The sequence below is a fragment of the Ictalurus furcatus genome, chromosome 1, assembly GCF_023375685.1.
Source record: "Ictalurus furcatus strain D&B chromosome 1, Billie_1.0, whole genome shotgun sequence".
Taxonomy (NCBI): Eukaryota; Metazoa; Chordata; class Actinopteri; order Siluriformes; family Ictaluridae; genus Ictalurus; species Ictalurus furcatus.
The window spans coordinates 35,689,403-35,701,146 of NC_071255.1; the positions used below are offsets into that span (position 1 = coordinate 35,689,403).

The 11,744-nt window shown below is 40.4% G+C and overlaps 1 protein-coding gene and 1 long non-coding RNA gene across 3 annotated transcripts; one reads left to right on the forward strand and one right to left on the reverse strand.

Annotated features, from left to right (window-relative positions):
- Positions 1 to 376: 376 nt before the first annotated feature.
- LOC128608030 (uncharacterized) lies at positions 377 to 7,740 on the reverse strand. Of its 2 annotated transcripts, XR_008385996.1 has the most exons (4): positions 7,707 to 7,740; positions 5,145 to 5,288; positions 1,201 to 1,284; positions 377 to 1,012 (listed from the first exon to the last, which is right to left on the reverse strand). It is a non-coding gene; the product is annotated as an uncharacterized LOC128608030 (long non-coding RNA). The 2 variants fall into 2 exon arrangements; XR_008385994.1 differs by lacking the exon at positions 7,707 to 7,740 and having other exon boundaries at positions 5,145 to 5,422.
- A 1,147-nt stretch (positions 7,741 to 8,887) lies between these two features.
- LOC128606407 (zinc finger protein 135-like) lies at positions 8,888 to 11,290 on the forward strand. Its single transcript, XM_053622547.1, has one exon. The coding sequence runs from the start codon at positions 10,023 to 10,025 to the stop codon at positions 10,956 to 10,958; it is 936 nt and encodes a 311-aa protein (XP_053478522.1). The 5' UTR covers positions 8,888 to 10,022; the 3' UTR covers positions 10,959 to 11,290.
- Positions 11,291 to 11,744: the final 454 nt, after the last annotated feature.

The following is an 11,744-nucleotide window of genomic DNA, read 5'->3' on the forward strand; positions in this document are numbered from 1 at the left end:
AGAGTGAGAGAGAGAGAGAGTGAGAGGGAGAGAGAGAGTGAGAGAGAGTGAGAGTGAGTGAGAGGGAGAGAGAGAGAATGAGAGAGTACGGCAATAAATTAGAAACAGATCAATTTTGTAGATTAAAGATTTTCGCTCTGGTTTGAACAGCGGAGTTCTCCTTTAATCTTTGCTTAAAATGAGATCCATATTGCTTCTACACAGACCACTGTTCAACTAAATAATTAAACAGCGTACATTTGAGGGTAAAAACAGGATTCATTGCTGTGTTATAAGTGCTTTCTAATTGTAAAGCGACCTTGAGTGCGTAGAAAGGCGCTATAAAAAAAATAAACTTTTATTATTATTTTTAATTGTACTGTTTATACATTTCTAAATGTACTGAAATAGTTCAACATTGTATAAATATCACTTCCCCTTCCTGTCCTTCCATTTCTTCTGTAAATATATAATTTCACACCTATGCATTGTTTAATGTGACTATTAATCCTGTCCATGTCTCATAAACAATGACCTCTGTTACAAATATAAACCGATTTTCAAATACTCACATAATACAGAAGTGTCTATTGTATGTACACGGTCTTCACAACAAGCTTCAAGCCATGTGCAAAGTGACTAAATCAAATCATCCTTAAAATTTCATTTAAAATATCACACAAAAGTGAGCTTGACGCAGAGGAAACAGTCATCGTGTATGGCTTCTCTTACATGGATCCTGTGCGGTGCAGCAAGTGCAGGAATCTGAAGAAGACAGAACTTCTTGTCTATATTTTTAGTGATGAATGTGAAATCCCTGTTGGTTCTACAGTATATTCCCTTTTTGATCTCACACTAAATCATTTCTGCTTTTATATAAGTAGAGTGATGATCACAGCACTGAATCCAGGACTGCATCTACAGTCGCAGTCCAGCGTTAGGACATGATACCGAACACTGGATTATGTCGACAGATACTGGGGCCGTGCTCTTCGTAGTCTTTCTTTGTGTGACACACATGGAAGAACTCGGGCTGTAATAATAATAATAATAATAATAATAATAATACAGAAATACTGTGTAAGATAGCATCAAACGTATATTTAAGACAACAATTCAGCAACCATTTAGAGTATGCTTTAAGTCAAACTTAAAAAGCCGCAAATTGAAACAAGAAGCTTGCTTGTGTGTGTGTGTGTGTGTGTGTGTGCAGAGTGTTACCGTGGAAGCCAACATGGACCCTCCGAACCAGACAGCATATCTCTGCATATGATGCGTGATCACCTGTACCTCAATTGGTTTAGGCTGCAAGAAAGAAGGACATTAAGGTAACAAGAAAAACTCAGCGATACATGATAGAAACCAAGCTCAAGGCTAGACACTGACACACACACACACACACACACATTACACACCCAGGTTCTCCACTAACATGGTCCTGTAACAGAATATGGGTGGGTTGTACCAATAAGAATTAAATTAAGCACAGTTTAGAGCTAATCTAGGATTTGTTGATCTGGGCTTTATTTTAAATCGAGTTGTGTTGCACCACTTCATTTTAAACACAGATTAACAAATCGGGGATAAGAATTCTAACCTGCGATGATTAAAACCTCCATTTACCATTCATTTTCTCCGTCATGATGGATTCGCCACTGACAACACTGCGGAAGTGCGTGCGGATTTCATAAACGTGGAAATATACGAATTCTCCAGAGTAACTAAACAGCAACAGTGTGACTATCACTTCCTCTGGAGTGACTACAAAGGGATCGTGAACTTTAAACTTTGAATGGAAAAAAAAAAATTTCAACTGCCATTATTAACCACTCATTCGATTAACCGATACAGGCTGAGAAAATGAAAAAATTTCAAATAAAAAAATTTAAATCTGAGTTTAAAGTGATGGAGCAACAAGATTATAGTAAATCCAGGTTTATTGTGAAATTAATATACATTAAATTAAATTTTAAACAAGCTTTAAAGTTTGGTGCAACAGAATTATTAGATAAACCTTGATATAATCTAGATTTAAGCTTAATCCTTATTGGTGCAACCCACCCTATGAGTAATAACCTAAAACCAGTTCCTCTTTGCTCACATTATATGGATATTTATATTGCAATGAAAGAATCTCTGTCTACTCAGGGACCTTGAAATCATCACTCAACCCTCTTACACCCACTCCTACATCACACCTGGATCTAGTATTTTGTGTCTAAACGTGCTGTATTGTTCCAGCTCTGCGCAGTAGGGTTATATTTAAACGTTGTGCATTCCCAGAAAGACTTTGTCTAGTAGTACATCAAGGTTACTGGACTTACAATCACACTCTTGCAAACATTTACCTCAGAAAAGCAGTATCATAAAGCTCCAAAATGTCAATGTTCTGCTAATTGGTGAGTAATTCCTCCCCCATCATTTAAACACTGTCTGTGATTTATACTAAAGCAGCTTGGGCGTGATTTAACATGGGTCTGTACCATGAGTGGGGACTGAGGCTGAGACATCCGGATATGAATATAGCTGGACTAAGTGCAAATAGGACCTTCAGGTACAAACTTTTGTTGAGTGCTGAAAACCAGCAGGCCTGCAATTATGCTGAAAGTAAAGAAAGCCTTTCTGGACCGACGTTCTGTGTTCAGAGGCATGCTGAACAAAATTAAATACTGGACAAACAGCTCAGTATGTGCATGACCTGTGAACAAAACTCACACTGGGTCAATTATCACAGGAGACTTTGCTCCAGGACCAGGAAAGGCAACAATGGCTCTATAATCAGCGCTCCCAACCGAGGAAATTTTCACTTCAAGATGATGTCCTTGTATTACATCTGACATCCAGCTAAAAATTCACTTGCCATGTGGCAGAGACCATTCAAGGTTAAATGACAGGTTGGTTGACTTTAATGAGTTGTTAGAGGACAGGAGAAACAGCAGATTTTCAACCTCAGTTTTTCTTAAACAGTGAAAAGAGGTGGTCCTTGTTGCTCTGGTGATGGAGGTAGCACAGAGGTAAGACCAGCATGCCCAAAAACAGGTATTATAATCTTGCTCCAATACCACATCCATTTCTATCTGCCCCAGAGAGTAGTGGTTTCCCAATTGTATTCCGATCTTTCACACCTGTTCTCCTCTGCCTGGTTGGTCGTACAGACCTAATAGAACACCACTCAGATTCCTTCTGGCATCATTTTGCAGAGCCAGATATACCCAATACCTGGACACAAGAGAAAAGATGTTCAGAAAGAACTGGGAGAAATTCTGGGGATGGGGTAATAGAAGAATCTCACAGTGACTGGAGCAGGGTCATTGTAATTGTGCTGAAGCAGGATTGTGCATGGATTGTCACAAGCTGAACACAGTTTCTAAATTGCTCATTCAATACCTCATATGGACAAGTTCCTGGATTTGCTGGGTGCTGTTCATGTTTGTTTTTTTTTCCCAACCTTGGATTTGACCAAGGGCTATTTGCAGATTGTCTTGTCACCAAGTCCGAGGAGAAATCAACTTTCACCATCCTGTTCAGTTTACACCAATTTATTACACGTATTTGGGAAGGTGCATTATGGAGGTGCATATATTTTTTTTTCCCCGGGAGCAGAAAGCATTATCTGTAAAGGAAAAAAATCATGGCAGATTTGTACAAGAAATGATTGTTATTGATCATAGCGATTGAGTTGTTGAAAGAAAGAAACAACAACAACATCAGTAATTAACTGTTGGCTGCTGAGCTGTAGGTTTGTATCCATCATTTAATTCAAGTCAAGCACTATTAAATGTTATAGAAATACTATATTGGGAGAAATATTGTCCTCAATCCTAGTCGTGTATAAACCTAATAGTAGCATATCTCTGAGCATTTCATGGAGTATTACACCACATCGCCCTCGAATGCTTCATTGTGATTGGTCAGAAGGTGTTGATGTTAATTTTCTATAACAGCAGCTCTGATGGAAGCGCAACTGCAAATCACAGGTGTATATTAATGCGCTTGTTCTGATACATTATCGTTTCTATAGTAACAGCTTATACAACAACTTGTAGGTTTTTCGTGTGTAAGGTGATGTTTATTTTAGCATTTCGGACAGTGGTTGCTTGACGGTTAAAGGTCAGGGGTTCAAGCCCCAGCACTGCCAAGCTGCCACTGTTTGGGCCCTTGAGCAACCCTCTCTGCTCCAGGGGCACTGTATCATGTCTGACCCTGCACTCTGACCCCAACTTCCTGACATGCTGGGGTATGTGAAAAAAAGAATTTCACTGTGCTGTAATGTATATGTGTAATGTATATGTGTCAGAGGAGTTTACGCTTCTTTGCAGTTTCTTGGTACCAAGACAAGCTGCGTTTTATGTTCTTTTACGTCTTATTAACTTCAAGATCGAGACAAAAGACAGGTTGGTGAGGAAAAGACTGTTTATAGCTGCTATTAAACATAACTGAGATCTTGTTTCATGAACATTGCACAACATAAAATGTAACAAAAAATGGATAAAAAACTATGATGTGCTGCATTTAAATCAATAAAAGTATATATCTATAAGCACTGGGGAAATGTATGTGGTATAAGAGAAATAAAACACCTTGGTACTTTGGGAAAATAATCCCAAACAGCTCCACTTCATCACACCAGCCCATTGTTGATTATTTTCCTACAACAGCATGACACGATTGTTTTATTTCTTGCTGTGAATTACTGGTGTGAAGGCACAGTTTTGTTCATCCTTGTTTGTCCCCTGTACGTGGTAGGCTTAGACGATTGTATTTTTATTTCTGTGACAAAGATCTAGCTTAGTCTTGAAGCCATTCCTCATTAACAAGGCACAGAAATCAATAATTAAATCTCATTACCATCAATCACGAGTTCTCATTTGGTCTGCCATTTGACTATTTTTATGTCCTTTTCGCATTTTTCCATTATTTATAATTTCCAAAGCAGATGATATTTATAGAGCTGATGTTGTTAAGACTGTACGATGCTATCTGATTGCTGTCTTCTCATCCTGGAGCAAACATCTGGATCTAACAAAGCTGAACCCTGTAATGTAATTTCACTGATACAATCACAGTGACAGCATGCCCAAATTTTATACGAATGTCTCGAGAATTGTTATGCATTAGGTAGCGGGTAGGAGAGAAAAACGATAAAAGCAAGATTGCAGATTCACCTTGATTGCCTTTGCGGTCTCCAGAGACTGTTCTGGAGGAATCCTGACCTCTCTGTCTCTGAGGAGCTGCTGGATGAAGTAGGTGATGTCTCGGCCTGCTATAGGGATGTGCTTTATACAGCTCCCAATCACGTAGCCCTCTGCCTAGAGGCCAGGGGAAAAAACATGCATGACCGAACACCGGGTAAAATCAGCTGTACAAATCAACACAGGATCTATTGATTACTGAAAAGAAAACAGATGCACATACAGTACAAACTCAAAGCTACAGCTGAGGTCAGACGTTTACATTACAGGATGATCCGTGTAAAGTGTTATTTTGTCTTCTGGGAAACATGTATGCATCTCGTGTAGCTTCTGAAGGGCAGTAAATGAAAAAAATAAGATCTTAAAACAAAATTATAACCATTTACTTCAATCATCCTGTTCAAAAGTTTACACCCCCCTGGCTCTTAACATATCGTGTTGCCTTCTTGAGCATCAGTGAACGTTTGTACCTTTTGTAATAGTTGTGTACGAGTACGAGAAATGATGGATCTCAACATCTTATATTCGCTGTTGGAAAGGGGTCAAATATGCAGAAGATGCTGGAAAAAGCAAAGAATGTGCAAGACCTGCAGGATTTTTCTGAAGAAAAGTGGGCAGTTTAACTGCTAAATAAACTAAATAAACAACCAAAATGCAATTTTTATTATCCCTTTTATTTATTTATTAACATTTTGCAGATTCTACAAGGCGTACAGTGCATTCGGAAAGTATTCACAGCGCTTCACTTTTTCCACATTTTGTTATGTTATAGCCTTATTCCAAAATGGATTAAATTCATTATTTTCCTCAAAATTCTACAAACAATAGCCCATAATGACAACATGAAAGAAGTTTGTATGAAATCTTTGCAAATTTATTAAAAATAAAAAACAAAAAAAGCACATGGACATAAGTATTCACAGCCTTTGCTCAATACTTTGTTGAAGCAGCTTTGGCACCAATTACAGCCTCAAGTCTTTTTGAGTATGATGCTACAAGCTTGGCACCCCTATTTTTGGGCAGTTTCTCCCTTTCTTCTTTGCAGGACCTCTCAAGCTCTATCAGTTTGGATGGGGAGCATCGGTGCACATTCAGATCTCTCCAGAGATGTTCAGTGGGGTTCAAGTCTGGGCTCTGGCTGGGCCACTCAAGGACATTCACAGAGTTGTCCTGTAACCACTCCTTTGTTATCTTGGCTGTGTGCTTAGGGTCGTTGTCCTGTTGGAAGATGAACCTTCGCCCCAGTCTGAGGTCCAGAGCACTCTGGAGCAGGTTTTCATCAAGGATGTCTTTGTACATTGCTGCATTCATCTTTCCCTTCATCCTGACTAGTCTCCCAGTTCCTGCCGCTGAAAAACATCCCCACAGCATGATGGTGCCACCACCATGCTTCACTGTCAGGATGGTATTGGCCAGGTGATGACTGGTGCCTGGTTTCCTCCAGACATGATGCTTGCCATTCAGGCCAAAGAGTTCAATCTTTGGTCTTCAGGAGTCCTTCAGGTGCCTTTTGGCAAACTTCAGGCGGGCTGTCATGTGCCTTTTACTGAGGAGTGGCTTCCGTCTGGCCACTCTACCATACAGGCCTGATTGATGGAGTTCTGCAGAGATGGTTGTTCTTCTGGAAGGTTCTTCTATCTCCACAGAGACATGCTGGAGCTCTGTCAGAGTGACCATCGGGTTTTTGATCACCTCCCTGACTAAGGCCCTTCTCCCCCGATCGCTCAGTTTGGCCGGGTGGCCAGCTCTAGGAAGAGTCCTGGTCGTTCCAAACTTCTTCCATTTATGGATGAGGGAGGCCACTGTGCTCATTGGAACCTTCAATGCTGCAGAAATGTTTCTGTACCCTTCCCCAGATCTTCCTACAATCCTGTCTCGGTGGTCTACAGACAATTCCTTGGACTTCATGGCTTGGTTTGTGCTCTGACATGCACTGTTAACTGTGGGACCTTATATAGACAGGTGTGTGCCTTTCCAAATCATGTCCAATCAACTGAATTTACCACAGGTGGGCTCCAATCAAGTTGTAGAAACATCTCAAGGATGATCAGTGGAAACAGGATACACCTGAGCTCAATTTTGAGTGTCATGGCAAAGGCTGTGAATACGTATGTACATGTGCTTTTTTTGTTTTTTATTTTTAATAAATTTGCAAAGATTTCAAACAAACCTCTTTCACGTTGTCATGATGGGGTATTGTTTGTAGAATTTTGAGGAAAATAATGAATTTAATCCATTTGGGAATAAGGCTGTAACAAAAAAAAAAAATGTGAAGAGAATTGTTTCCCATTGTCATAAAGAGTCAATTTAAGACAAGCTGAGGGATCTATCCTGTCATATCCATGTTTAAAACGCAATAATGGAGTTTGTTTAACGTGTAAAAAGTATAAATAAAGTTTTGCTACACTGAAAGAGCAAACTAGAGGAATGATAAATTACTACTAATAATAAGCACCTGTTGTAAATCTACACTAATCAGAATTGTGAAAATAAAAGTGTTTTATTCATACAACCAACAGAAGTATCTCAATTTACCTGAAAGGAGCTGTCTCGCGCTGTCTGATTCTCAACAGTCGTCTCGCTCTGTTTGAATGACGCGCCTGCGCGCTCCGAAACCACGCCCACCAGATGACTAAACCGTAGAAATGAATGGGATAGGGATATAAATAAATAGCTAAATAAAAAAGACTGCACTTTGCATTCCTTATTTTCTCCTGCACTGTGATTGCAAATGTTATTACATTATATTATATGTAACCAGGTGAAAAAGAAGACAACATTCCAATGGTGAAACTGGTTATTAAAGCCCTTAATGAAGTGTATTGTCCCTGCAGTGTGCACAGATGTCCTTCTCTTCTAGTGATAAAATGTTACGCTGGCCCTTTAAGAAGCAGGTATGTGAGTTCCCGTTCTGTCCAGAAGTATCGCGAGAGTTCACATGCGAGCAGCGCGAGTTACAACGTGATGCAGTTCTTATGCGTGTCTTCACCATTGAGGCCAATTTCTGTGGAGACATTTGAAAGTAAATGTCATCATTATTTCTCAAAGAGCGTATGTGTTGATGTAGTATCGGTTTTAAAGTAATATTGGAAGCATTTTGTGCACAATTGTATGTGAATTTGTGTTTAAGTGTGTTTTTCTTGTTTGATAAAGAGGGAGAAAAACGTGGTCCATAGGCCCTAGGTGTGTATTTCAGTGTGGGTGTGACGCAGCAGAGTGAGTTTTATTCACTTTTGTTGTTCTAGTAGCTTCATGTTTTCAAGATGTTGAGGGAAAGTTTAGTATTTAGTCTTTTACTGATCACACAGAGAGAGAAAGGAGTTGATCAAATGCTGTGTGTCAGTGTGTACATGTGCAGTGTGAGGATGAGCAGTAAGTTTAAATCATTTCACTCATTTCCAAAGTGGCACTGAGTGTTTATTCACTAATGTTAGTGATAGACAAAATGTTTGCAGTCTTTAAAATGTGTTAGTTATACCCAAGAATGTAATGGGTAATTCGGGGCTCTACGCTAACAATTTCCTTCAGGAGCATTATAAAAATGTAGGAGCACAGTTGAAGTTTAGTGATGATTTAGAGATGGTAGTGTTAATGTGCCACAGTATAACACCCAAGTAGGCATGAGAAATTTTGAGCTTGTCAATTATGACAGAATTTAGGAACATAGTGCGTGATCAATAAAAGATGGCGGTTTGTGAGATCGGGAAGTTGAGAGAAGCAGATGATGTTCAGTGTTACTCGTCACCATAATGGCTTCTCTGCTGTATTTCCACACTTGTTCGGTTGACTGAGGTGATTAAAAACAGTGTGAAAGTAACTCTTGTGCGGTGTAGATGCGTTTTGGACTTCCTGTAGTTTTTATTCCGATTGTATTATACACCTCTGTACAAGTCACTCGCACTGGTGTGAATAAATATTTATTCACATTCGCACAAAGCACTTCAGTCGCAGATGCGAGTGAAATGGTTGCACTGTAGAGCCCTGAGTTTATCTGCAAAGTTTTTTCCCGTTCGGCGTGATGTTTAATGTCCCCACAACCTCTGTAGTGCCATTTAGCATCGTGCTAGTTAGCGTCATGATTTCCCCTTGCGCAAGCGCTAGAGCTCGCAGAGAAACCGGAAGCTTGAGTGCTAAAATGCTAACCCCTTTTCTGGGTGTTGGCACTACAAAATGACGTCAGCCCTGTGCCGCTCTGTGATTGGCTGTAAGTGTAGGACGCGCTGGATTTGAGTGGAGAAAACAGCGGAGTTTTCTTTGAGCGGAGGATGAACTTTAAACATCGATATCGCAGTTGATCATGTTCATGTAATCGTGGGCAGTCAAAATCGTAATCGTGATCGATATCCGATTAATTGTGCAGCCCTATGTGCTATCTGTCGTTAGATTTTTTTCTTTTGTTTTTTGTATTACTTGGTGTCTTGTTTATGTCCAGCACTGTATGTGTAAGTGTGCACTGTGGGATCGCTATAAACCAGCAACAAATTCCTTGTATACTCAAGCATACTTGGCCAGTAACGCTTATTCTGATTCTGAAAGCTCAGGTTTGGTTAGGCCGTGGAAAAAAGAAGACATTTGGGCAGCTCTGAAAACCTTCTGTCAATCTGTTTGTCTCCTCAGGAGGGGGAGACGAGACATTACACAAGCTCAGCTAAGTGAGTGTGGGGGAGTGTTGACCGTGTTGATATTGTTGAACAATGGAATTAGCAGTTTTAGAAACTCCTTAACCCATGGTATTGATGCATCTCTAACGATAATAATACATAGAAAAATTAAACAGTTCTTCATGGGGCATTGGGATAATGTCACTTATTATTGACTTCCATCTTTTCCTCCCTAGAGACACAGCAGAACATGGTGTCCACAAGAGCCTCCAGTAGGAGGAAGAGATTTACGAACCAGAGCAGTTTCCAAAGACACCAGCGCGTTCACACTGGAGAAAAACCGTATCAGTGCTCACAGTGTGGAAAGAGTTTCAAGCAGAAAGCTCATCTCCAAAGTCACCAGCGCATTCACACAGGAGAAAAACCGTATCAGTGCTCACAGTGTGGAAAGAGTTTCAAGCAGAAAGCTCATCTCCAAAGTCACCAGCGCATTCACACAGGAGAAAAGCCATTTATCTGTGTACAGTGTGGGGCGAAATTTACTCAGAAGGCTACTCTCAAAACACACCAGCGCATCCATACAGGAGAAAAACCATATCAGTGTTCACAGTGTGGAAAGAGTTTTGCTGATTCGGGTACTTTCCGAAAACACCAACGCATTCACACAGGAGTGAAGCCGTATTACTGCTCACACTGTGGAAGGAGTTTTAATCGAGACAGTACTCTCCGACAACACCAGTACATTCACACAGGAGAAAAGCCATATCAGTGTTCACAGTGTGGAAAGAGTTTTGCTGACTCGAGTACTTTCCGAAAACACCAGCGCATTCACACAGGAGTGAAGCCGTATTACTGCTCACACTGTGGAAAGAGTTTTAATCAAGATAGTACTCTCCGACGACACCAGCGCGTTCACACAGGAGAGAAACCATTTATCTGTGTACAGTGTGGGGCGAAATTTTCTCATAAGGCTACTCTCAAAACACACCAACGCATTCACACAGGAGAAAAACCATATCAGTGTTCACAGTGTGGAAAGAGTTTTGCTGACTCGAGTACTTTCCGACAACACCAGCGCATTCACACAGGAGAGACACCATTTATCTGTATAGAGTGTGGGGCAAAATATACTAACAAGTGTTCTCTCAAAAGACATGAACGCATCCATGCAGGAGAGAAGCCGTAACACTGCTCCATGAAGACATACTGTGTTAAGGTTGGTCTGGAAGGTCTGGAGAGTCCTACACAAAGCCTTAACCTCAAGCCCACTGAACACCTTTGGGATGAACTGGAATGCCTAATGCATGCCAGGCCTCCTCGCCCAACAACCAACCTCTGCTGCCCTTGTGGCTGAATGGGTGCAAATCCCCACAGCCACACTCCAGTGTCTAGTGGACACTTCCCAAATCTAGTGGGAAGCCTTTCTAGTAGGGGCTATATATAACAGCAGGGGGACACACTCCTCATTATTTCCCATGGATTTGCAATGGGATGTTCAACAAGCACATATGGGAGTGATGGTCAGGTGTTTGGATGTATAGTGTACTTTTAACTCATCCAAATTTGTTAATGTTAACGTCCAACCTAGTAATCTGTTAATAATTTAAGTGATAATTCAAATGTTAAAAAAATTAATTTTAATGCAAGAGTTAATGCAGTTATTTTATATTTGATTCATTGGTCAGTGGTGCATTGTCAAGTATGATGAAAATGTTTACCCTGGGACTATCCTTGAAGTCAGTGAAACACATGTGAGAGTGAAGTGCATGCACAGCGTTGATCAGAATCGCTTTTTCTGGCCCGGGCGAGACGATGTGCTGTGGTACTTGTTTGAAGATATTCTCAGGTTAATTCCTTCCCAAAAGCAAGTGACATCACTTCATATTCAAATAAGCAGAGAAATATGGAAGGAGCTCTCAGCATCACAACGTTAAGCATTAAACTGTTCTGTCTCTTTCTCTCCTCTTTCCCA